The sequence below is a fragment of the Typopeltis vanoorti genome, chromosome 3 (assembly GCF_054136105.1).
Source record: "Typopeltis vanoorti isolate ZY-2024b chromosome 3, IOZ_Tvanoo_1.0, whole genome shotgun sequence".
NCBI classification, from domain to species: Eukaryota; Metazoa; Arthropoda; class Arachnida; order Uropygi; family Thelyphonidae; genus Typopeltis; species Typopeltis vanoorti.
In genome coordinates this window covers 14455347-14482986 of record NC_143551.1, presented here as the reverse complement: position 1 = coordinate 14482986, position 27640 = coordinate 14455347, and the positions used below count along the sequence as shown (strand labels likewise).

At 35.8% G+C, this 27640-nt stretch overlaps 1 protein-coding gene across 2 annotated transcripts in view; it reads right to left on the bottom strand.

Moving 5' to 3' along the window:
* LOC150107935 (protein GPR107-like) overlaps positions 1 to 27640 on the bottom strand; it is a 243791-nt gene that overhangs the window by 114748 nt on the left and 101403 nt on the right. Inside the window, exon 9 of one of the 2 annotated variants that reach the window (XM_090415461.1) lies at positions 20050 to 20125. The exons of the other annotated variant lie outside the window; for it this stretch is intronic. Coding sequence (XP_090271587.1) covers positions 20050 to 20125 — 76 coding nt within the window. The remainder of the gene's footprint in view (positions 1 to 20049; positions 20126 to 27640) is intronic. 2 annotated transcript variants of the gene reach the window in all.

Sequence of the window (27640 nt, the reverse complement as noted above, 5' to 3'; positions counted from 1 at the left end):
ACGTGTAATACATATTAATAAATACTTACACAGCTAACAGAAAAAAAAAATTATAGAATGTTATTCAAAATTCTGATATACTTCAGCCAACGTAACAGACATCATCAGGGAGAAAGACCAACTACATTAAAAACAGGAATCATGTAAATGAGTTTTAACATTCTTACTGGCTCATGTCTTGGTTGCAACTAAGTTGGTCAAACACACACCCTGGATATGATGCCCATTATATTTTGAAACATAAGTTCAGTAAACTATATATGTGCCATCATAAAACTATTGTTCAAAGCAGTTTTCAACTGCCAATTCTATTCCAGGAGTCATTTTAGGGATCAAAGCCAGATAACTTATAGTGAGAGTATTAGAGCGAAAAAACAGAGGTTGAAAGAATTGATAGTTGTGGTGGGTACAAATGAATTGAAAGGAGATAAATTTTTTATGAGAGAGGACTTGAAAGTGTTGTTAAGGGTAGCGAAAGAAAAGAGTGACAGAGTTAGGATGGTGAGTCTGTTGTCGTGGTATGACAGAGAGGAGTTTAGGAGGAGGGCCATAATCGCAAATGACTTTATGCGCAGGTTATGCAGACGGTGTGGTATGGAATTCGTAGATGTGTGGAATGAGTTTGATGGGAGAAAGGATTTATACAAGAAGGATGGCCTGTATTTGAATGGATTTGGTATGTGGAGACTGGAAAAAGTGTTGCTGAATGAAGTGAAAATGGATGGCAGAACCAGGGAAACTAGAACTACCAAGGAGGGGGGGGGGGGAGTGGATATGCGAACATCAGTGAGACAGTTGAGTGTAAGAATGTATATAATGTATCCGAGCCAGTACTAAGGACAAGAAATCGGAATGGAATAGTTAGAATAGCGCATCAAGATAGGAGTGGGACAAAGGGACCTCTGCATTTCATGTATACTAATGCCAGGAGTATTAGGAACAAGAAGGAAGAATTTTTGGCCTTGATTGGCTCTTCCTGGCCACAGGTTATTGGCATTAGTGAAACATGGCTGACAGAAGATGATATAGTTAGTGGGATAGAATGTGTAGGTTATAGTGTGTTTAGGAGGGACAGAGAGAATAAAATGGGGGAGAGGAGTGTTATTGATGATAGCTGATGAACTGCAGCCAAGGAGAATTGAAATTGTATCGCAGGATAGTGAAAAGAGCTCATTTGAGGGTATTTGGTGTGAGATTGAGACTGGCAGGACAAAATATACAGTTGGGTGTTGCTATAGACCAGGTGATGGAATAGATGGTGGAGATAGTATGCATAAACAAATTGATGAAATAAGTGGAAGGAGGATAATTATTATGGGGGATTTCAACTATGGTAACATTGATTGGAAGGAGGAGAGGACACATGTGAGGAAGGAAATGGATTTTATTCAATTATTAAGGGATAACTATCTGAGGCAGCATGTAATTGAAAATACTAGGGGTGTGAGAGTGCTTGACCTGGTAATAGCATCTGAAAATTTGACTGTAATGAATATGACCATGGTGCCACCTATTGGTGAGAGTGATCATAAGGTCTTGACCTGGGAGGTGGCTAAAGGTGTGGAATTTTCGATTAAGACAGGGTATGTGTGGAATTACCGTGCTGGCAAGTATGACAAGCTTAGAAGATTGCTTGGATCAGTGGCGTGGCATGGCATGTACAACTGCAAGGGCTGGCTGTCGATAGAGCATGGGATGTGGTCAAGGAGCACTTATAGGAGGTTATGACTGATTGTATACCTAGGGTCCAAATAGTAAAACAAGTAGGAGTTAAATGGATGAATAACACCATTAAGCTTGAGCTGCAAAAACAGAAACAACTGTGAAGGGAATTTAAAGAAAGAGGTGACCTGCAGGCACACGAACGGTATAAAGTGCAGGCCAGAAGGGTAACGAGTGTGGTAAAAAAAGTAAAAGCAGATTATGAAAGGAAACTAGCTATGCAAGCTAAAGGAAATCCCAAACAGTTCTTTCAATATGCTGCAAGCAAAAAAAAAAAAAAAAAAAAACTGTACACGGCAAAATAATTTTAAGGAATGACAATGGTAAGGAGGTCACTGAATCAGTCGATATAGTGGAATTACTGAGCGAGCACTTTGAAAGAGTATATCATCCAGGTGGTGACATTGAAAAAATGAAGGAACCATTAGTTTATATTTATACGGGAATTGTGATGAATGAAGTGGAGGTGAACACATCTGTGGGATTGGATGGTATACCGACATGGGTCTTCCATGAAGCGGCTAAAGAATTATCAGTGCCCTTGACCATGTTTAATCTGAGTCTTGGGTCTGGTTTAGTCCCGAAGGTGTGGAAAGAGGGGAAAATAGTTCCACTACATAAAGGAGGATCCAAGACTACTGTTGCAAATTACTGACCGATCAGCATATCAGGAGTCGCTGTCAAGGTCTTGGAGAAAGTAGTCAAGGGAAAAATACAGGAATGGATTGATGAAAATGAGATACTGTATGGGGGACAGCATGGCTCTGTGAAGGTTAGATCATGCCTCAGTAACTTGCTCAAGTTTTATAACACAGTGACGGCTGAACTGGATAGGGGTAATGGGTTTACAGTGATACTGCTGGACCTGGCTAAGGCATTTGACAGGATACCACATGGAATTCTAATCCGTAAACTACAACATATGGGAATGGATATAGGGTTGGTGAGATGGATAGATGGGTGGTTGATGGAGAGATATTAGAGAGTAGTTTATTCAGGAGTAGAGTCCAAAAGACGGCCTGTGACTAGTGGTGTGCCACAGGGTTCTGTTCTTGGATCACTGCTGTTTAATTTGTTCATTAACAATATAGAGAAGGATCTAAGAGGAACAGTTCATTTGTTCACTGATGATGCAAAGTTGGGTAGGGCAATAGTGAATGCAGAAGATTTCAAAGTCTTGCAGGATGATTTGGATAGATTGGAGGTCTGGGCTAGGGAGAATGGATGTCAATTTAATGTGACAAAATGTAAAGTTATGCATTTTGGGGTGAAAAGATTGGCAGCAGTATATCACATTGGTGGAACTGTACTCTGGGAGAGTGATGAGGCCAGGGACTTGGGAGTGTTGGTGGATAGGGAGATGAAGTTTAGGGGGCACATTGCAAAAGGGCTAAATCAGCTCATCAACTCACTTGGTTGTTGAAAAATACTTTGACGAACAGAGACAAGCAAGTTAATGTACCGAGCCTTGATAAGACCTCATCTCGACTACTGTACCCAGATTTGGTCACCTAAGTTTCTTCTTGATGGGGAGGAGGTGGAGAGGATCCAGAGGCGAGTGACCAAGATGATAGCAGATCTATGGAATGAACCTTATGAGAACAGGTTGAAGATTTGTGGGTGGCAGAAATTAGTTGATAGGCGGAAAAGGGGAGATATGATTGAGATATACAAATTGCTAAAGGGTTTCTATAGGATTAATTCAGAGGATATTTTTGAGATCAGGACTGGTGGTGGGAGAACTAGGGGACACCTATGGAAGCTGGGCAAGAGTGTGGTTAGCAAGGGTGTTAGAGCTGGGTTCTTTACTTATAGAGTTGGTAAATGAGTCGAATAAGCTGCCAGAGTCTGTTGTGGATGCTATGACTGTGAGCGAGTTCAAGGCAAGGTATGATAGATACTGTGAGAATGTCGTATAGTTGTGTGGACATGATGTTTAGGGCCTCCCTCGATGAGTCTAAGGACTCATCGAGGGAGCCCTAAACATTATCGCCTGTAATAATAATAACTTACACAAAGCTACACATGACCTATTAAAAACAACTGGGCGAATATGGTCCTAGAATCTGGAATTTAAGTGAACAAACTGTATTCTGCTAACAGTGAAAGGTCAGGTACTGGAACAAACTCAACATCAACAAAATTCAAGATAAACACCACCAACAAAATAAGCATTACCTGAAAAGAAGTGGAATTGGCAGAAGAATTAGAAAGTTTCACATCATATAACTAATGTTATGGAACAAAGACAAACAGGTAATTGTTCAAATTAACAAACACACTATAGTACACAAAAATAATTTAACAGGCAATATCAAGTACAGTGATGAATACAAACATCAAAAAAGAGAATTGTACAATGATAATTATTTGTGCCTATGGTAGTACCACACAGAAAGAAATTGAGGAATTGTTTAAGTCATTAGAGAAGGTAGCTATCAGAGAAAGAAAAGAAAAAGATGGTTCTTGGAGGAGATGTAAACAGCATGGGAGGACATGAATACCACTCACATAGAAATGTTGAAACAAACTTGAAAAGAGCAAAGTCAATAACAAAGATAAATAGCTGCTGGATTTCTGTAGATCATGGAGTAAGAGGACATTATAAATATCATGTTCTGATGTAAAGCTGCACACAAGTTCACATGAAAGTAGTCCACCGAAATAAGTCCTATTGAGTATGTTATTGTTGATGTCAACACCTTCAAACACTAACTCCAGGACATGAGATAATACATCTGAAATAGGAAGTGATCGTTATTCAAGATCTGAGTAGAATAAAAATGAATTTCATATTGAAAAAACATGTACAAAAATTTAAAAAAACATCTAAGTTGAAGTTTCAGATGTGAACTGCAGACTCAAGTATACAAATATTATTCCAGAAAATCTGAAAGAGTACAAAAACAGTCAAACCTTGCATACTCAGTAGCAAAAAAACTCAATACACACACACACACACACACGTACATGTTCATAGAAACTGCATCACCTGCTGTAACCATGTTTTTTCTTGTAGATAAACTTATATGTTGGTGATACATAACTGTCAATTTTTAGGAAAGACAACGTATACTGTTATAGTAATTAAAAAACTTTAATTAATATTTCCTATATTTCAGTAATGTTACATTACCATTTTCAGGGAACATAAAATTAATGATATGTGCATGCAGGCACTAACACTGAACAAATATGGCTGAAGACAACAACTGAAGTCGGTCCTAGAGTCCTAAAAGGTGCCACCTAGTGGGCTAAATTGGGTAGTAGTCTTGGCTGTTGTGCTGATGTTAATTAATATAACAGTATACATTGTCATTCCCTAGTTACCAAAAAACCATGTTTTTTGGTAACTAAATCTGAACTAAATACAACAAGAATTTCTGTAGTTTTAGATTTTGAAAAGGCATACAAGTGCCCAGAGAAAAGGTTTTCAAAATGATACAGTTATATGGAATAAATGTAACATTATACAGGGCATTACATAGTCTATATTTACCTTTTAAGTTAGCAGTAGAATCAAAGGAATTACAGATAAATGGTTTGATGTAAAATCAGGTATAAGATAAAGGTGCCCAATTATCTCCACTCTTATTCATCATTTCTGTGGATTGCATTATGAAAGAAAGTAGTAAAACCTGATATTAGATTTGGAGAACTTAGTTCTTTGCTTTATGCAGATGAAGTAGTCCTAAACATATTAAATGTTTCATGTGCAAGGGCAAGAAATGCAAGTCGATTAGTATATATCAATACTAAAGGTAGAAAAATCCATCAAAAACCTAAAATGTGAGAAAGCAGGAAAATGAAGAAACAGTCATTAATGATATGAGGAAAGGTAGCAAAAGTGTTCTGGAAAATGTCGAAATAGTGAATGAAATTGAATGAGAGAATGAAAGAAGTGGCTGAAAGTAATGGATGACATTAAGGAGTGAAATAGCATGCTTACGTGCCATCCTTCATAGGGCAAAATGGGAGCTAGAGCAAAAGATAATAATGGGAGCAGGGGAGGCTCGTGCATAGGCACTGTGGAACTGCAGCACCCACAATTTTTCTCAATATATAAATATATTTATTAATTTATTTATATTCGCTTGTAATATTTAATTTTATCATCAACAATCCTATACAATTCTCTTATTTTCTAAAAAAAATAATAAAAATCCATCTTGTAGCACTTAGGAGAGTGAAGCATGCTAGCAGCACTGTGTTTTCCAGTGTCATATTGCTACACGCGCAAGCATATGCACGTCATAGTGAGATGCGAGCTATTAGCGTAATGCGGCACTGTCTATCGTGCAGTTCCAATGTTGTTTATATGCAGTTTGTGCCAGTAGTAGAGTGTTCGTAGTGCTTATCGTGTTTACTCTGTCTCTTTAAATATTTGGACATTACAATTAAAGACATAACATTTGTTATAGTAATTTTGAATTATACTAAACTGTATAATTTTATCAATAATAAACAATATTTTTTCATGAAACAAAACAAGAATATATTTTATTTTAAGTAATTTTGAATTATACCAAACTCTATAATTTTAATGATAATAAATATTTTTTGTTTAATTTTTACCATAATTTTGATATTTTATCCAAACACACATAAACTGTACTTACAGTGCGTATGCATATTTTGAAAGTTGCAGCACCCCCACGATTTCAAGCCATGAGCTGCTGCTGGATGGGGGCTAGAGCAACTAAAGAAACAAAAAAGTGAACAGGGAAAGTATGAAAGTGCAAGAAAAGGAAAATAAGAAGATGGTATTGTATGGAGATTCATTGATAAGCAGGAGAACTAATGAAAAGTGACAAAAAGTACGTCATGCAGGTGCAAAGATCAATGATTAGAGAAGCTGTTTGCAGAAGAAGTGAAAGAGCTGTTTTAGCAGGAACAAAATTTTTCGAAAGGGGGCGAAATATGCAGTGAGAGAGGATATTGAGCACAGTGCAGAGCAAAAGCTGTATTGCACGCATTCTACAGATAAGTCTTTTATTTTCGTGAATATTAGTAATTAATTCTGGTTATAGCTTACTTATTTTGGACTGCAATGTTGAGTATGTGTGTGTTGTGTAGCTATAAAAATTTAATATGGAATATTGTTTAGAAAGGATTCTAATACATGCTGCCAATGTGCACAAAGAAAATGGTAGTCAAGGCTTCCTTCTTCAGAGTTTAGAATGAGGGATTTTGTACAATGTATTGTATGTTCCATATATTCTTTGCTGAGAGTGAGTGTGTTGTACTGAAGTGAGAATGGAGATAAAATATCAAAAATGTTTTGTGTGCGAGTGCAAGAAATGGGAGTCATCTGGAAAGATGGAAAATGAATTGACAAATGTTAATGATGTAAGGAAAGATGGCAAAAGTGTTCTGGCAAATGCGGAAGTATTGAATGATAGTGCATGGAACGAGAGCGTGAAAGAAGTAACTGAAAGTGTAGATGATGATGAAGCAACAGTAAGGAGTGAAACAGTGCTTTTACGTTGCATCCTTCATGGGACAAAACAAGAACTAGAGACAATTGTTGTGTGATGCAACAGGTCAGAGAATGAAAGAAAATGTAAATTTGGAAAGTATGAAAGTGTGAAAAACTGGAAATAAGGACACAGTATTGTATGGAGATTTGAGGATAAGAAGTATAAACTCATAGTGACAAAAGGGACGAAAGCATGTTTCCCATGAAAATCAAGAATGTTAGTCAAGCTGTTAGTTTGCAGTAGGGAAAAGTGAAAGAGATTGTCATGATTGGTGAAAGAGATGATTGTTATGGCAGGAACAAATGATTTGAAAGGAGAGAAGATATGAAACAGTTGTTGTAAGAAGCAAAAATGAAAAGTAACCAAGTAAAAAATTGAGTCTGCTCTCTTGGTATGATAGAGAGAGATGAGAAGAAGCTTTTTTTAGTGTTGCATGGTGATCAGCATTCATTTCAGAAATTATGGACTTTACATCTGTGTTCTAAATAACAATTTTAATTTCCCGATGTTTTGACCTTCATATTAAGGTCATCATCTGGAGTATATACAAATATACAAGGACAAACTGAGTAACATTTCACATAGTAAGCTAAAGATGTTGAAAGTTTAATTTTCACTTGGTTAGACTATAATAAATTTAGTTTAATCCTTTATCCAAGTGTGAGCAAACAAAGTTTGCACCTGAAAGTATCTTCAGGACTGGGGTAAGGTAGTACAACACCAGACAACTCATTGCAAAGGTGGAGCAAGCTAACATCACATCTATCTCAGTATCTCCAATAATGCAAAACACATCTCCTTGCAGATATGTATAATGTTATGCATTAAGGGAAGGGCCACTACCCAGACTAGCTTCAACCATTATTGAGGTCTCTTCAGTGGGAGGGAGCCAGGCCCAAGTGGAGATACCAGGGAGAAGCATTAGCAAGGTCATCTCTACCCATAGGAGTTGCCAAAAGGTGTGTTAATGCTTCTGTCTGGTATCCACTTGGGCCTGGCTCCCACTGAAGAGACCTCAATAAAGGTCGAAATCAGTCTGGGTAGTGGCCCTTCCCTTAATGCATAACATTAAACATATCCGCAAGGAGATGTGTTTTGCATTATGGGAGATACTGAGCTAGGAGTGATGTTAGCTTGCTCCACCTTTGCAACGAGTTTCCCGGTGTTGTACCACCTTATCCCAGTCCTGAAGATACTTTCAGGCACAAACTTTGTTTGCTCACACTTGGATAAAGGATTAAATTAAATTTATTACAGTAAGCTAAAGAAACAATGATTTGATCACCAGTTATTCTACTGGCATGACCTCTGTTGAAAAAATAAAATAAAAATACAGATAAAATTACAAATTAATTAATTATTTAGAAACTACATCAAAGCTAAATTCTATTTAAGATAATATAAGTGAAACATTCTTTCTTATAGATAGTTTTCTTACAGTAACAATGATGTAGTATTTTTAACATTACAATTGTTATATTAGATTTAGGATTCTGGATTGTCTACAGTCCTGTTTACAGTTAACTCTTAGGGAGAAAGGTTCCATGGGTAAAATATGTGCCTTCCATATTCTTGGGATTTTTAGACCATCATTATTGTTCAGATTGGGGTGGTTAAGGTCATCACCTGGAGTATATACAAATCTACAGGCTCCTTTAAATTTGCATTCATACCATGTTTTCTGGTGTGATGTAAACAACTGGTGCTTTTCCAGTCAATTCTATGAAAAGTGTTCAAGCATTATCAGAAAGGCCAGCTTCACCATAGTTATTATATTTAATGTGTCATTTATGTTCCTTTTGTCTGATAGGAATTGTGCGTCCTGTTTCCCCTATACATAGTAGATTACAGGCAGGCGCGGCTGGTGGCATGTGAGAAGTGTGCAATATACACAGGCGCCGCAGAAGAAAAGGCACCTAAAAGATGTCAAAAAATACGAGATAAGAGTTGAAACGAACAACAAATGGTACTTGTAATTATGAATGTACGTCGTATTCCATTCGGACCCCTTCAGATCTTCCTGGAAACGAACAAATAAATTCTGAAATTGTATCCTGGACCTGATTATATCAATGTAATTTTTAATTAAAATTTACGAAAATATACCTAAAATAGTTCTTTTTTATTTGTAGATGTATCATAAATCAACTTATGATTAATTGTTGAGTTCCGTGTAAGGGCCGGACCACATGCATCCGATCCAATTAAAATTCTAGATTTTAATCGGATACTGGATGGGAAAGTCATGTTAATGCCGTTAGTGCTTTGAAGACTGGATTGAAAGGTATTTATTCTGCATTAAAAAAAGTTGTTCAACTGGAAAAAGATTCACTTAGATGTGAATCTTTTTCCAACACTGGAATCAATCGCATCAAAATTAGATAGTTTTGAATTCACTTGTGGATTAATGATCTGGCACGACATACAGAAATCAATTGTACAAGCAAGTTGTTACAAGCACAAAGCATGAATGTTAAATCAGCAGCAACTGCATTGAAAAGGACAACTGAATTTCTCATTCCCCATAACTCTGAAGATTCCTTCAAGAATTATATTTTCCAAGCAAAATGCATCGCAATAGATGCGGATTTAACAGACGATTTTAGTCCCGAGTTAGATAATTGGATCCGAAAGAGAAAGAAATTCTTTGACGAGGAACCAGATACCCCGGAGCCCATTGATGCAAAAAAGGAAATTCAAAACCAAATTTTTTGACATTTTGTTCGCATTTAGTAGCATTTTGGAGCCCTTTGAATTTTTGTACAACATTACAGAATGTGATAACATGGAAGACCAACAATTGGAAGAAAAATGTAGTTCATTAGAAAAAGCATTAAGTGACAAAGAAAACAAGGACATTGAAACAGAAGAACTGCAAATAGAGCTGAAATAGAAAAATTGAAGAAAATAGTACACCAGAAATGGTTTTGAAGTGGATTTATAACAACAACCTTGAAGAACTCTTTGCAAATTCACTGATTGCATTGAGAATACTATTGAATTTGCCCATTTCAGTTGCTAAGGGAGAGAGATCATTTTCTAAATTACAATTAATAAAGAACTACCTGTGTTCAAGCATGAGTGAAGAAACTAAACGGTTTGGCACTAATTTCAATAGAAAATAATATTGCTCAGTCTATCAACATTGATGTACTGCGACAGGATTTCACTAAAATAAAAGCCAGACGAGTCCCTTTTAGCAAAATTAATGTAAAGAATATTTGAATAAATCTTTTAACTTTATATTACTATTTTATATTATTTTGAAAATTTATATAACTTGAAAAAATTTGTATAAGCAGGACTAATCCGTAGGTAAAATTACACTGTAAAGTGGTTTTCATTTATTTTTCATTTCCTGTTCTACACTTTATTCAAAAAAACTTTTTGAAAAGGTGCCGAACATTAATCGCACACACAAGAAAAATACTATGCGCCGGTCCTGATTACAGGTCCGCTAAATACGGTATACTCCAGGGAGGGCCAGCAGAATGAGTGGATCTTAGGATGAGTTGAGCAAGCTTTTTAATTTTGCAGGATGTTTAAAGGCTTTGAGGTTGTATTTCTATAGTATTCTGTTTATTTTATCTGATGTCCCTTTAATGAAGGAATGGTTATAGTTTTATTGTAATCTGGTTTATCTTTGTTTTTTTATTAAGATCTTGTAGAGAATGGGAGGACTTTGGCAAGAATATAGAAAATAAATATCCAGAAGGTGGCAAAATATTCTGGAGGTTGTTGAAGAAGCTTAGGAATGGAGGAAAGAGTGCTCAAAAGGAGTTAGAGATGATAAAGGTGACATGAAAATGGAAGAAAAAAATATTCTTGAAGTATGGAATAATTACTTCAAAAAACTGCTAAATGAAACAAACAGTGATGACAGCACAGTGGTAAAAAACACTCACCAGGCATGCAGTCAGGAATACAAATACATCTTGAAGTAGAAAAAGCCATCAAAGGCTTAAAATGTGGAAAGGCGGCAGGAATAGATGATATTTGACCAGAAATGCTGAAGTATGGTGGTATAAAAGTCTTACAGTGGCTGTACTGCATAGTTCAGAAAGCCTGGACAGAGGGACGAATTCCTGATGATTGGAGTAGAGCTCTCATACTACCCATATATAAAAAGGGAAATAAAATTGAATGTGAGAATTACAGAGGTATTTCCCTACTAAAGTACATCTCCTGGCAAGATCTATGCAAGTATACTTGAGAAACGATTGAGAAGAATTGTGGAAGAAAAGCTGGGTGAAAAACAAGCTGGATTCAGGCCAAACAGAGGCTGTCGGGATCAGAACTTCACTTTACGACAAATAGTGGAGAAAGCATGGAAATATAACAAAGATCTGTAATTAAGTTTTGTCGATTTGGAAAAGGCATATGACAAGATGCCAAGAGAGAAGCTATTCAATACGCTACAGTTATATGGTGTCAATGGGGCATTATATCAAGCAATACTTAGTCTTTATTTGAGTTGTAAGTCAGCAGTTAGAATTGAAGGAAGTAAAGGAAGATGGTTTAATGTTAAATCAGGTGTGAGACAAGGATGTGCATTAACCGCTCTGTTATTCATTATCTATATAGATCACATTATGAAGGATGGTATTAAATATGATATCAAAATTGGAGATGTCAATGTCAGCTCTTTGCTGATAATGTTATACTTCTAAATAAATCCACTAAAGTCTGTAAGATTCTCTTACTGAATTGAATAAATGTTGTAATAGATATGGTATGAAGGTCAGCAATAAAAAGACAAAGACAATGAAAATAGGCAGAATCATTGAAAATGTCAACTGTGTTGTGAATGGAGAACCTGTAGAACAAGTAAAACATTTCAGCTACTTAGGCACAATTTTTACTGAAGATTGTAAATTCAATATAGAAATAGACAACAGAATCAGCAAAGCTGGTATGGTAGGAAGTCAACTGAATAAATTCATATGGAATAAGAGAGAAATTAGTCGGAACACTAAATTAGCTGTATACAAGACAGTGTTCAAACCAGTTTTAACTTATGGATCTGAGAGCTGGGTCAGAAGTAAAACACTTGACCAACGACTAGAGACCGCAGATATGAGTCCTGAGAAAAGATTAGATGCGTGAACAGATGGCATCAATGGCAATATCATATTAAAAATAGGATATTAGGAAAGAACTTGACATTGTCAGCATCCAGGAATGCGTTAGCAGAGCTAATCTCAGGTGGTATGGTCACTTAAATAGAATGGGAGAGGAAAGATTAGCAAAACAAGTGTTCTCTGCCAGGTTGACAGGAAAACGACCCAGAGGAAGACCAAGATATAGGTGGATTGATACGATACAAAGTGCCTTAGACGATAAAAATATAAGATGTGATAATGTTGGAGTCTTGACAAGTAACAAACTGATTTGGAGGAAAATTGTAGATAGGAAGTTAGTAATGATGTAATTTTTTCATGTAGTACTATCATATCCTGTAGACCCCTTGAGGGTACATGGCAGGAATTTGATGATGATGATGATGATGATTAAATTCGTCATTCATAGATTAAAAGATCGACAAAACCAACGGACATATTCGAATTTCTTCACAGTGAACATTAACCAACCAGAAGCAAGAAAAATAGGCGCCACCAATTGCCTGCAGGTAACAGTAAAGTAGTTGTTATCCAACCATGCCTTAAACAAAGATGAACTCTCTCTCTCTCTCTCTACTCGGCAAAGGTCTAAATTTTGCCGTAGCGCCCAGACTGATAAACAAACTGGATTTTATTTGTAATATTGAAAGAGGCTTAAGATTCATCCCAAATAACATAGCCGATAAAATATGTTTAGAAACTGCCAAAATTTTAAATATAAATCTAAAATAACAAGTAACTTAACGAAACATGAATTAACAGCGGTGAAATTATTAAAATGAAATCCAAACATCGTAATAACTAGAGCCAATAAAGGAAGTGCCACCATTATTCTAAACCGAACCACTTATTTAGAAAAAATTAATCTGCTAGTCTCGGACAATAGTATATACTAACTTGTTAACTATGACCCAACCAACAGAATAAAAAAGAAAACAGAGAAGCTACTTAAATCAATTACTACATGGGCCGAAGATACAGTCAAAAAATTACTTCTGCACTATGCTCGATCCCCGAGAATTTACGGTCTACCGAAGATACACAAACAAAACACACCATTCCGGCCAATAGTTGAAGCCAGAATTATTACCTAGCCAAGAAATTAGCGGCAACACTCAAGGAGTTGATAGGTCATTCCCCCTCCTATATCAGAAACACACAACACTTCATAAACATAATCAAAGACATTACATTAGAAAAAGATGATTTATTAGTCAGTTTTGACATCTCTGCCCTCTTTACGAATGTCCCAATCAATGACACAATCCTTCTTTTACAGAACAAATTCCCTCCATATATCGCGGTGCTCTTAGTGCATATATTACAGTCTGGTTATTTTGTATAGCAAAATGCTTTCTACCTATAAAAAGAAGGCACAGTCATGGGCTCACCATTTTCCTTCCCCTATTGCTAACTTTTATATGGAACATTTTGAGCAACATGCTCTAGATTCCTCTCCTTTAAAACCCGAAGTCTGGCTTAGATAAGTTGACGATGTTTTCGCGATCTGGCCCCATTGCTGCCCGACATTAGACACTTTCCATAGCCACCTAAACATACAACACAAACGCATACAGTTCACAACTGAGATTGAAAAACAGAACACACTTCTGTTTCTAGATACACTTGTCACACGTCTTCCTTCACTGTTTACCAGAAACCAACACATACTGGCCAATATATACACACAAACTCTTACTACCACCCAACACAAAAACTGGGTGTCATTAATATTCTAAAAAATAGGGCTTTGAAGATCTGCTCCAATGAACAAGTGCTGAAAGACGAATTTAAAGTTATCGCCAATACTTTTCTAAAAAATGGTTACAACCAAAACACTCTTAACAAAATTCTCTATAAGACCTCAATAAAAAAACAAAGATAAACCAGACTACAATAAAACTAACCATGCCTTACATTAAAGGGACATCAGATAAAGTAAACAGAATACTACAAAAATACAACCTCAAAGCCACCTTTAAACCTCCTGTAAAATTAAAAAGCTTACTCAACTCATCCAAAGATCCACTCCCTCTGCTAGCCCACCTTGGAGTATACCATATTTACTGCACCTGTAATCTACCATATATAGAGGAAACAGGACGCACAATTCCTATCAGACAAAAGGAACATAAACGACACATTGAATATGGTGAAGTTGACCTTTCTGATCATGCCCTGAACACTTTACATAGAATTGACTGGAAAAGCACCAGTTGTTTACATCACACCAAAACATGGTATGACTGCAAATTTAAGGAAGCCTGTAGATTTGTATATACTCCAGACGATGACCTTAACCACCCCAATCTGAACAATAATGATGGTCTAAAAATCCCAAGCATATGGAAAGCACATAATCTTCCCATGGAAAACCTATCTCCCTAAGAGTTAACTATAAACAGGACTGTAGATAATCCAGAATCCTAAATCTAATATAACAATTGTAATGTTAAAAATACTACATCATTGTTACTGTAAGAAAACTATCTATAAGAAAGAATGTTTCTCTCATGTAATCTTAAATAGAATTTAGCTTTGATGTAGTGTCTAAATAATTAATTAATTTGTAATTTTATCTATATACATATATATTTTTTTTCACTAGAAGTCATGCCAGTAGAATAACCGGTGATCAAATCATTGTTTCTTTAGCTTACTGTGTGAAATGTAACTCAGCTTGTCCTTGTATATTTATATACTCCAGATGATGACCTTAATATGAAGGTCGAAACATTGGGAAATTAAAATAGTCATTTATAACACGGGTGTAAAGTCCATAATTTCTAAGATGAAAAGAAGGACCATGATTTCTCTTGCACAGTCAGAGAAGACTGTGCAGGAGGAATGGTATGCAGTTTATTGATGGAATGAATTTGATTGACAAAATTTGATGGATAGAATGTAAACGGTATTGTATTTTCAGGATAGAGTGAATATGAAAGGAAGTGGGATACTGCTGATGATAGCTCAGAAATTACAACCAACAAAATTAAAAGTTAGAGGATTTTAGATCTGGGGGAGATGGTTCGTTTGAAGCTGTTCACATGTGAGAATGAGAACAATAGGATAAAATATACTGTTGGGTTGCTGCTATAGACCAGGCATTCTACAGGAAGATGCCATGTATCAGCAGATAACACAATGAGTGGAGGCTAAACAATTATTAAGGAAGACTAAGAAATTTGTACAGTTGCTAAGGGATAACTACAGGAAACAACATGTTGTAGAGATGAAAAGGGGGTTTAAGATTGTTGGATCATGCAGTCTTGTTCTGGGAAGTTGCCAAACTGGAATTCTCTGAAGGATTTATGTTGAACTATAAAGCTGGTAATTATGACAGACTTAGGAGTCATCTTGGAGCAGAGCAAAGCATAGCTTGAGAAGCTACAAATAAATAATGTCAGTAGTGCATAGGAAGTAGTCATATTATTTGAGTTATGCATGACTACATACCCAAGGTTAGGAGGATAAATCAAGTGGAAATTAAGTAGGTGACTAGAGATATAAAGCAATAGCTGCAAAAAATGAAAACACTGTGGAGGGAATATAAAGAAAAAGGTGATAACCATACTCATGAGCAGTACAAAGTACAAGTCACGAGTTTCCGCAGTCCTGAAAATACTTCAGGTACACACTTTGTTTGCTTACACTTGGATAAAGGATTAAATCAAATATGTAATCACTAGCATAGCCAAGTGAAAGAACTTCCATCAAGAAAGAAGCCTGAGCCAATTGAACAGTATGATAAGAAATGACAAATCAGATTATGAGAGAAAATTAGCTAAACAAGCCAAAATAATAAACCCAAAAGAATTTTTTTTTTGTTATGTAGCAAGTAAGAGGAAAAATGACTACAGTAGGATGACTTCAATTAATACTGATGGTAGGAAGGTAACAGAAGGAAAAGAAATTGTGGAGTTGCTGAGCGATCATTTAGCAAAGGTTTGTTATCAAGGTGGAATTTTGCAGTTGATGTGACAGAGACAAATATCAAAATTGAGGTAGCGAACACAGCATTGTGACTGGATGGTATGTCAACCCACTACATAGAAAACTGGCATTACCTCTAATGAAGTTGTTCAATCTAAGTTGCAGCTTTGGCAGAGTTCCAGGAGAGTGGAAAGAAGGTAAGATAGTCCCATTGTATAAAAGTGGCTCCAAGACAGAGGTAGCAAACTACAGACCAATTGATAATATATTAGGAGTGGTTGTTGAAGTATACAGGAAAAGTTTGTTAAAGGTAAAATCCAGAAATAGGTGGATAGGGATACGATACTCTATAGTGGGCAGCAGAGCTTAATAAATGGTAAGTCTTGTCTTAGTAATTTATTCACATTTTATAATAAAGTGACAGCAGAACTGGATAAAGGAAATGGCTACACCATGACACTGCTTGACTTTGCAAAAGGTATTTGACAGAATAGCACATGGAAAACAATTACAAAAGTTGGGGCAAATAGGAATATGAATACAGTAGCAGGGATAGGTGATGGCTGACAGATAGACCCCCAGAGAAGAGTATGTGATGGAGTGGAATCTAGGAGAATGAGGGTGACTAGTGGAATACCTCATGATTCTGTACTACTCTTTAATTTCTATACCAATGATAAAAGGAAAGATTTAAGAGGAGATATTCAGTTTTTGCTGATGATGCAAAAGTGGATAGAACAATAGCTGATATCCTGCAGTATGATTTAAATAAATTGGCATTGTGGGCAAAGGATAATGATTGTCAATTTAATGTTGCAAAATGTAAGGTTATGCACTTTGAGTTGAAAGCATTGCATACAGTGTATCATATTAATGGTACTGGATTGCAGGAAAATGATGAGACTAAACTTGGAGATAATGGTAGACAGAAAGTTTAAGTTCAGAGGGCATATTGCAAAAGTTGTTAAAATAGCTCAAAGGATTACTTTAATACTATTAAAACTAAAAATATCCAGTGCAATTCTCTGGAATCCTCTAACTAAACTGAATAACAGCTGTAACAAATTTGGCATGAAAATGAGAAATAAAGAGACAAAACTATGAAAACAGGCAGGAACATAGAAAACTTCAGCTGCATTCACAATGAGAACCTACAGAACAAGTAAAATACTTCAGACATTTACATGCAGTTTTTAATGATGGCAAATTAAATATGGAACTAGACAGATTAAACAAACCTGGTAGAGAGGGGAGCCAGTTGAATAAATTTATATGAAATAAGAGAGAAATTAACATATCACTAAACTAGCAGTACACAAATACATTACTTGAACCAGTTTTAAGTTATAAATTAAAGATGCCAAGAAATTATAATCTTGGTTTCATCCTTTATCCAAGTGTAAGCAAATAAAGTTTGTGTGTGAAGTCACTTCACAACTGGGCTATTTGTATATAGAGGCTAATGACTTCACATCAATTGCCTTAGTATCCCATAATGCAACACAAATATCCTTACACACAAGTTTCGACCTTTTTTTGAGGTATATTAAAGTGTGGGGATACCTCTCCAAAACTGAGTGATCAACAAAATCACTCTCTCACTGAGTGACACTAAAGGATCACTACTAAACTCACCACCTGACCTGAATTACTCCAGGACTGGAAACTCAGTTCCATCCAGTGACAGACAAAGACCAACCACTGAGCAGTACCTCTAATTCCCAGGAAGTAAGCTACCATCAAGAGATAATTCTCAGGAAGTAAGCCAACAATGGGAGGCTTACTTCCTGAGGAGATACCAAGGTTGAAATAATGCAGAAGTCATATTTACATATACAAGTAGCGAAAAGGTGTTACTTCTTATTACTTAAATACAATACTTTGGATTAGAGCTAGATGTTAAAAGTTTTTTCACTTGGTTATATTATAAATTAAAGATGCCAAGTAATTATATTCTTGGTTTTATCCAAGTGTAAGCAGTCGTGAAGTGACTTCACACACGAACTTTGTTTGCTTACACTTGCATGCAGGATGAAACCAAGAATATAAATTCTTGGAATCTTTAATTTATATAACCATGTGAAAAAACTTTCAACAAGTTTTAAGTGATAGATATGAGAGTCCTGAGAAAGATTAGGAGCATGAACAGGTGGCATCAATGGCAATATCATATTAAAAACGAGGATATTAGGAAAGATCTTGATATTGCCAGCATCTAGGGAATGCATTAGCAGAGCTAATCTCAGGTGGTATGGTCACTTAAGCAGAATGGAAGAGGAAAGATTAGCAAAACAGGTGTTTTCTGCCAGGTTGACAGGAAAAAGACCCAGAGGAAGACCAAGATATAGGTGGATTGATACAATAAAAAGTGCCTTAGAAGACAGAAATATAAGACCTAATAATTTTGGAGTCTTGACATTTAACAGACTGATTTGGAGGAAAATTATAGATAGGAAGTTAGTAATGATGTAAATTTTTCATGTAGTACTATCATATCCTGTACATCCCCTGAGGATATATATCAGGAATTTGATGATGATGACAGCATATTCCAGTAATGCTTTCCATTCACAATGGCAATTCTCCATGTAAAAAATCTACTCCTCACACCCATTTTCACACTCTCATATAACTTCCAGAGATGGTCGCTGGTTCTTCCCCTTTGATCTTCGACTATTTTTTATAATCGCCTCTGGATTAAGTAGATAAAATTCCCTTACTAACTTAAACATATCTATTATATCACCTCTTTTCCTCCAATCCCCCAAACTCTGCAATTTACATTTCTTCAACCACTATGAATGAATTTATTCTGACAATGGCAGAAAATATAGGATATAGTTTTGATGTAGGTTCCTCGCCCACCCTTCACTAGAGGTTAGGCCAGTAGAATAATGGTTGATCAAATCGCTGTTACTTTGGCATACTATATAAATTGTAATGTAGCTTGTCTGTGTATATATGTATGCTCCAGATGATTACCTAACTATAAAGGTTGAAATAATGGAAAATTAAATAATTATTTTTAACATGGTAGTAGCCGCTATAATTTATGAAAATGAATGCTGATCACCATGTACATGAAAATAAAATTAATTAATTCTGATATTGCTTTTTCCAGGCAGATGCAAATATTTATGCACAATAAATGATTACAAGAACTTCGCATATCCATTGAATGACTTTTCCCTCCTAAAGATTTAAAAAAATTTTTAAAAAATCACATTACAAATGGAAGTTTCTAAGAACAAAATATAATTACATATTTATTAAAAGGACTAGACATATAAAAATATATTGTATACAATTAGAATTATGCAATATCTCTATTTAAAATTAGAGACCATGTATACTGTAAGGAACTACAAGTTTCTGGCTTTCTTGCAGTCTAAAATGATACTATGAACACAAGTTAATCCAATGGAGTGTCCCAGTTAGGATAAAAGATTATCATACCCCTTAATATGGATAATTGATGGTTTGTAATTCTTATACATGTTACTTCAACTCTATTCATATGTTTCAGATCAATATTTTGATAATTAGGTGATCAATTTTTAACACCTAATATAATGACAAAAATATTACTTTTTTTTTTATTACAAGTACAATAGCTAATGTTGTGTTATTATGCACAAACAGATCAGGGAAATGCTGATTTTGCACAAGTGCAAATATTTCCTCCCCCTTCCCAAATTAGAATGAGTTTAATATATTGAGTAATATTAAAACAATTTTCAAAACAAGTGAAGAATTTAAATTAAAGTAAAGTAATTAAAGTAAATTATACATACCCCATGGAAAATGAGAGATAATGACTTGATAAACACCAATACACCCATCAAATAGTGAATTTTAAAGGCTTCTTCCCTAAAAGAATTAACCATTTTTCATTTCCTAATTTTTTTTTTTTTTTTTTTTTTTTTTTTTAGAAATTAAGCTGGCGATTATCATGAATAATTTTAAGAAATAGTTTACAAATCTGTGTGTTTCGGAAATTTTGCATCACTGCTGTCAAGGCACAATCTTAGAATCTCTAGAGGATCATAATAAATCCCAATTATCAAAATATAAAACCAAGATTTAATCTTTCTAATTATTACACGATGATTCAACCATTTTCCAAGAAAAAGCATGCACTATTATGTAACAACAGACACAAACATGTCCACAGAGAAGAGAGAGAGAGAGAAAAAGAAAGAATGAGAGGAGGAGAGAGTTGTTTTAAATTACAGAATCAACTAACACTGTATTTATCAATGGTAGTGATGTTATGTATTGTTTATGCATAGATTACGTTAATTATCCACACTGAAAAAATAGTTTTGTAATAAGAACAAAACTAGCAAACTTTACAAGTTCCCAACTTCACAAGTTAATTTGTTCTGAACACATGTCAATGAAGAGGGAATTTATTTCCAACAGAAGTAATGTTAAAAACAAGCAACAAAACAATAGCTTATGCTCAAATAATGATTTATTTAAATTAAATAAAAGAAATTAAAACTTTTTTTTCCCCTTAGAAAAATGCACAGTACAATAACAACCTTTAACCACCTAACAGGCCATTATGGATAAAATATGCATCCTCATATGCTTTGTATCCATCACATATTTCATAACGTCAATGGTATTACAATTTTAATATGCACTTCGCATCCATGATAACCTTGACGTCTGTATACGTCTTGGTAGCATGGTTAAAAATCAAGTAAATTATGAATCTGTTTCCAAGACTGTCTTATCTTTTCATTATAAATTTCACAATGGCACGCATAAGCATTTTTTTTTTTTTTAAATCTGTAACAACTTCTCTAGGATGTTTGAAATTTGAATCTTGTGACTTGAAAATCTCACTTGCTTTTCTATGTGTTGAAAACCTTCATCAAGTCTCTTGAGAGTGAAGGAACAAATCTGGGATTTCAGCTGTTAAATCTTCTTCCTCAGCTTCTTTACATTAACATTTCAAGGAGGTCTATTTCAATTCTATTTCATTTTGCACAATCTGTTGATTCTTGAAAGCCTTCAAAATTATCAATAAACTGATGACAGAATACATATCACCATCATCAAATTCCTCACATGTACCCTCAAGAGATGTACAAGATATTAGATAGCACAACATGGAAAAACTCACATCATTACTAACTTACTACCAACAATTTTCCACCAGATTAGCCTGTAAACTATTAATATTCCAATATCATTAGATCTTATATTTCTTTCTGGGGTGCTTAAGGGTCAAAGCTGTATAACAGACCTCCACATAGCTTTAAAGGAATGTGGAGAACTGACAGGGCTTCTGACATAATGTCCAATCCTTACCTTCTCATGATGCACCTTGTTAGGTAACTACCTGGATACCGAACGAACGAGGATGGGCTGGCAATTTGGGATTTAGCCGACCAAATTGTATTCATATTGGCTTAAATCAAAAATAAAATGATGGTACAACATGATAGAATTTCATGCCAGCTGGGGCAATGCCAGGTTAAATAAGACCACCGTTGTTTTCACCAGGAAGTCAGCAAAAAGTATAATTAACATAAGAGTCCTGAATGGCAAAGAAATGGAGCTGACTGAGGAACTGAATAAGTACCAGATTGATACAATAGGGGTGACTGAAACAAAAAAGACAAAAACTAGTGAAATTTTTCTAAGCAATAAATACAAAATATTACTAAGGCAATAGCAATCAGGGAAAAGAAGGCGTAGCCATATTATTCAACACAAAATATGAGGCTAATCTTCATGAATGGCAGGCAATATCAAGTAGAGTGATGTGGGCAATATCAGAATGCAGAACAGGAAAATGAGACTTATTTGTGCCTATGGTCCTGCAAAAGGTTCTACCAAGGTAGAAGTGGAGAGATTTTTTGAGGCTTTAGAGAAAGCAACTGACACAATTAAAAAGGAAAAGTTAGTCCTTGTTGGGGCTCTAAATAGCAGAGTAGGAAATGATTGTCAGACATACAGAAATGCTTTGGGAAAATTTGGAGAAAAGAGCAAAACTAATAATCATGACAAATACCTATTAGATTTCTGCACAGGATATGGACTGATTATTACTAACACAATGTTTGAACATAAAAATATGCACAAATTCACATAGAAAGAAGAGGCAAGGAATAAGAAAAGTGTTACTGACTATGTTATTGTTTGATAGTGATGTTTTCCCACTGGTGCAGGACACTAGAGTGTACAGAGGGCTTGAAATTGGAAGTGATCACCACTTAGTCTTGAGCAAGATAAAATTGAATTTCATATTGAAAAGAAGAGGTAAGAAAGTGTTAAGGTGAATAAAAGTTGAGCAGCTCTCAGACGTAAACTGTACACTAAAATACACAAAGATTATCGAAGAAAAAAAATGAAAGTTTGAGAACAGGAACCAAACTTTGGAGATTCAGTGGCAAGCCCTGAAGAAAACACTGATTGATTCAGCCAGAGAGGCATGTGGTGAGGTTGTCTGCAAGGATAGAAAAATCAGAACTTCATGGTGGACACAGGAAGTTAAAGAGGCAGTGAAGGAAAAAAGAAGAAAGCATATCGAAGCTTCCTGGCAAATAAGTCAGCTTCTGCTTTTAGAGAATACAGAGGCAAATGTAAGAAAGCTAAACACTGCGTAAAACTAGCTAAACGAAAGTCACGGGAAGGCTTTGGCAAGAATACAGAAAATAAATATCAGGAAGGTAGAAAAATATTCTGGAGGCTGTTGAAAAAGCTCAGAATTGGAGGAAAGAGTGCTGTAAGGAATTAGAGATGATAAAGGTGACATGAACAAAAAAAAAAATATCCTTGATGTATGGGGCAATTACTACAAAAATTTGCTAAATGAAACAAGCAGTGACAGCACAGTGGTAAAAAACGCTCAACAGGCATGCAATGAGGAATACATATCCATACTTGAAGAAAAAGTCATCAAAAGCCTGAAATGTATAAATGATCCTCTTCTGCAGCTTATCCCACTTAACTAGGGTGGCTGTTTCTTATGAGTCTCCTCCGCATCCTTAGGCTGTAACCACAACCAAGTTCTTCATCCTCAGGTTCTCCTCCACAAGCTTTCCCTATCGCTTCTTTGGACATCCCCACGTCCTTTGCACCTGCACATTCATCTACATGACCTTTCTTCCCACATCCTCATCTTCCCTCCTCATCACATGACCAAACCACTTCAACATTGCCTCCTGTATCTTTGCTCCTAAGTTCGTGACTTTCACCGTTCCCCCTTACATTGTCATCATTTCTCAGATGATCCTTTCTGGTCACACCACACACATCCACCTAAGCATTCTCATCTCTGCTACCTCCATCCTGCTGATGTCATTTTTCCTCAGAGCCACAGTTTCCATAGCATACATCATATCATAGCTGTTCTCACTACTGTCCTGTAGATTTCTCCCTTTAGATTGATCGGCATCCTCTTATCACATAGCACTCCAGCCATCTCTCTCTTCAGTTCCTCTATCCAGCATCCCACTTCCTTCTCAGCCTCTCCACCCCTTTCATCTTCTAAAGTGAAGATGTTGAACGTAAGTACCTAAAGTCACTATCTTTGCTGATGACATTTCCTTCCAGCACCAGATCTATCTCCTGGCTGCCATCCACTTTGCAACACATGTACTCTGTCTTACTTCTGCTAAACCTCATACCTCTCTCTTCCAGGACTCTCCTCCATCTTTCCAGTTTACCTGCCACTTTTTCTCTTGATTCTGCACACAGCATGATGTCATCTGCCTAAAACATTGTCCAAGACATGTCTTACCTCACCTCTTCCGTCACCACCTAAACCACAATATTAAACAGGAACACTTTAATGCAGACCCTTGATGCAAATCAACTGTCACTTGAAAGCTTTCTCTCTCTCTCTCCCAAGCAGGTCTGAACTCGTCTTCACATTTTCGAACATCTCCTGCACCAACCCGACATATTTCTAGAGTACCATCTTCTTCCTCAGACACCTCCAGACTTTTTGCCTTGGCACACTATCGCATGCCTTCTCCAGATCAATAAACACCAGATGTAGCTCCCATTGTTTTTCTCAAAACTTTTCCATCATCTGACGTAACCCAAAGATAGTATCTGTCGTTGATCGACAAGGTATAAAGCCAAACTGTTCCTTTGCAATCTCTACCTCCTCTCTCATTCTTCCATCAAAAACCATTTCTAGGATTTTCATTGAGTGGGACATCAACTTTATTCTTCTGTAATGCTTACAGTTGTACAATCCATTTACCCTTGTAATTTGGGACAAGAGTACTTTCCTTCCACTCCTCAGGCATTTTTTCCTGTTCACAAATTGTTATGATCAAATCCCACAGCAAGTCAATGCCCTCTTCCCCCAGTGCCTTCCATGCCTCTACTGGGACCATGCCAAGGCTCACCAACTTTCATTCTTCATCCTCTTTACAGCCTCCTCAACTTCAGGGAGTAGATGTTATTCAACCAAAAATGCTCAAGTATGGCGGTATAAAAGTCTTGCAGTGGCTGCACTGCATAGTTCAGAAGGCCTGGACAGAAGAGTGGAGCAGAGCACTCATAGTACCCATATATAAAAAGGGAAATAAAACTGAATGTGAGAATTAAAGAGGTATATCCCTAAAGAGTGTTCCTAGTAAGATATATGCAAGTATACTTGAGAAAAGGTTGAAGTTGAGAAGAATTCTGGAAGAAAAGCTTGGTGAAGAACAAGCTGGATTCAGGTCAAATAGAGGCTGTCAGGATCAGATCTTCACTTTACGACATAGTAGTATTTTCATTTTAATACATAGCAGTATGGAAAAGGCATATGACAAGGTGCAAGAGAAAAGCTATTCAAAACACTCGATTTGTATGGTGTCAACTGGGCATTATATCAAGCAATACTTAGTATTTATTTAGTTGTAAGTCAGCAGTTAGAATTGAAGGAAGTACAGGAAGATGGTTTATTGTTAAATCTGGTGTGAGACAAGGATGTACATTATCCTCTCTGTTATTCATTATCTATATGGATCGCATTATGAAGGAAAGTAGTATTAAACCTGATATCAAAATTGGAGATGTTGATCTCAGCTCTTTATGCAGATGATATTATACTTTTAAATAAATCCAGTACAAGTCTACAAGATTCCCTGACTAAATTGGATAACTGTTTTAATAAATTTGGAATGAAAATCAGCAATAACAAGACAAAGACAATGAAAATAGGTAGAAACATTGAAAATATTAACAGCATTGTGAATGGAAAACCTACAGAAGAAGTGAAACATTTCAGCTACTTAGGATGATTTTTAGTGAAGATGGTAAATTAAATATGGAAATAGACAACAGAATCAACTGGTATAGTAGGACGTCAACTGAATAAATTTATATGGAATAAGAGAGAAATTAGTCAAAACACTAAATTAGCTGTATACAAGACAGTGTTCAAACCAATTTTAACTTATGGATCTGAGAGCTAGGTTAGAAATAAAACACTTCACCAAAGACTACAGATATGAGAGTCATGAGAAAGATTATGGGTGAAAGATGGCATCATATTAAAAATGAGGATATTAAGAAAAAACTTGACATTGTTAGCATCCAGGAATATGTTAGCAGAGCTAATCTCTGCTAAAGGATCAGATAATGTTGGAGTTTGTCATAACAGATTAATTTTGTGAAAAATTGTTGACAGGAAATTAGTGATGTAGTGTAAAACAATGTTGCCAAAATAAATTAGTGATGTAGTGTAAAAATTCAATGTTGCCAAAATAAATTATCTAAAACCATACTTTTTACAGTAGGAATTCACCCAAATTTCCTTGTAAAAATGTATATTTTAACCATCTATGTAAAGCTATTTGTATAAAGAGCAAAATAAGCCCAAAGGGAATTAACTCACTCATTGTTTAAGAAGGGATGTAGAAGTATTGAAATCAAGAGCATCGCCCGAAATTCAGCATGTCTTTTGAAAATTATTGAAAGTCAATAATTTTCAAATCAATATTGAAATGGCACGGCGCAAATCAAAAGGAAAGGCCCGTAGGCAGGATTAAGGTGGTAAAGGGGGGAAATAAGATTGTTGGCAAATATTCGAGAAACATTATCCAGGGTTCTCAAAACTACTCGCAAGACTCGCACGGGGATGTTAGGGGTCCCAAAAACTTAATCGAAGGTGCAGGGACTCTGGTGTTTAAAAGGGTTGGTTTGGAGATGAGAAGGGCTTCCTTTTCTTCATCCTGAGTGATTCTCCCATGAGAGATCGAGGACCCAGGGTGCTGTAAGTTCCGGTGGGGTAGACAGAGAGACCTGTCCACTGATAGTCATTCCAGTCACAGCCGAAGATATCCAGAGGCGATAAGTTAAGGAGAAATCTTTCCATATCGGTCCTGAAGTTGAGTAAGTGCACAACTTGACCTACGCAGAAAATCCTTCGCCGGGCAGTTCAAGACGCTGGAAAAACCTATCCTATATCCTGCCAGCTACCGCGACTATTCATCGGTGCCCTGTAACGCTTCGAGGAGAATTCCAAAACACAGAACAGAGGAGAAAACCCCCCCTCAAGCACCAGAAAAAGCATGGAAGACAAATGCAAGATAGGAAGAGACCCATATGAGTCTATGTATTCAATAATTGTTTGTGATTTAAGAAAGAATTCCCTATCGAACTGTTAAATTGTCTAGTTTAAGGAGACAGTATTTAGAGTGTTAACATTTCTCATAAAAGTGTGTAATCACTAATGAGTGAAACATGAGCACAGTTAATTTCCATGGAAGAAAATATTGAGCTACTGAAATTTCTTTGATTGATTATATGTGTACTTATGATTTAATTTTATGATAGAGTATGTTCCTGATATCATACCATTGGAATGTTTGAAACTCAATGAGGTGGATTGTATAAATATTATTGGCTAGATTATGATTAAGTACTTGAAAAGAATGAGATTCTGAGAGATATATTTGTATACATGTATATTGTATTTTGATAGATGCTAAATTAGGAATGTCAAGTGCACCTAACGAATTCATGTTATAACTTCCTGATAGGTGTAATATAAAGTATACTGTTTGAAGGTTTAACTAAGGAAATACGAAAGATTATACTAGAAACCAAGTTGAGTGATTGAGAAAGTCTAAGAATTACCTTTCATAAATGAATCTTGTGATATGTATAATTATATGACCAGAAATTAAACTTGTTGTTATTGTTGATAAAAATAGTTGTCCAATTCAATCTTTTTTGCAATGCACTGATCCTAAAAACCCTATTCTGACCTGATAGGAAACCCAAATGATTAGTAGTGATTTAAGAGTAAATTTTGCCATGACTGCAAAACCTTGGCTAAAATAGGAAATTAGTGATTATTTGATTTACTAGGGCAGGGGTTCACAACCCTATGCCCGCGGGCACCATGGCGCCCGTCGA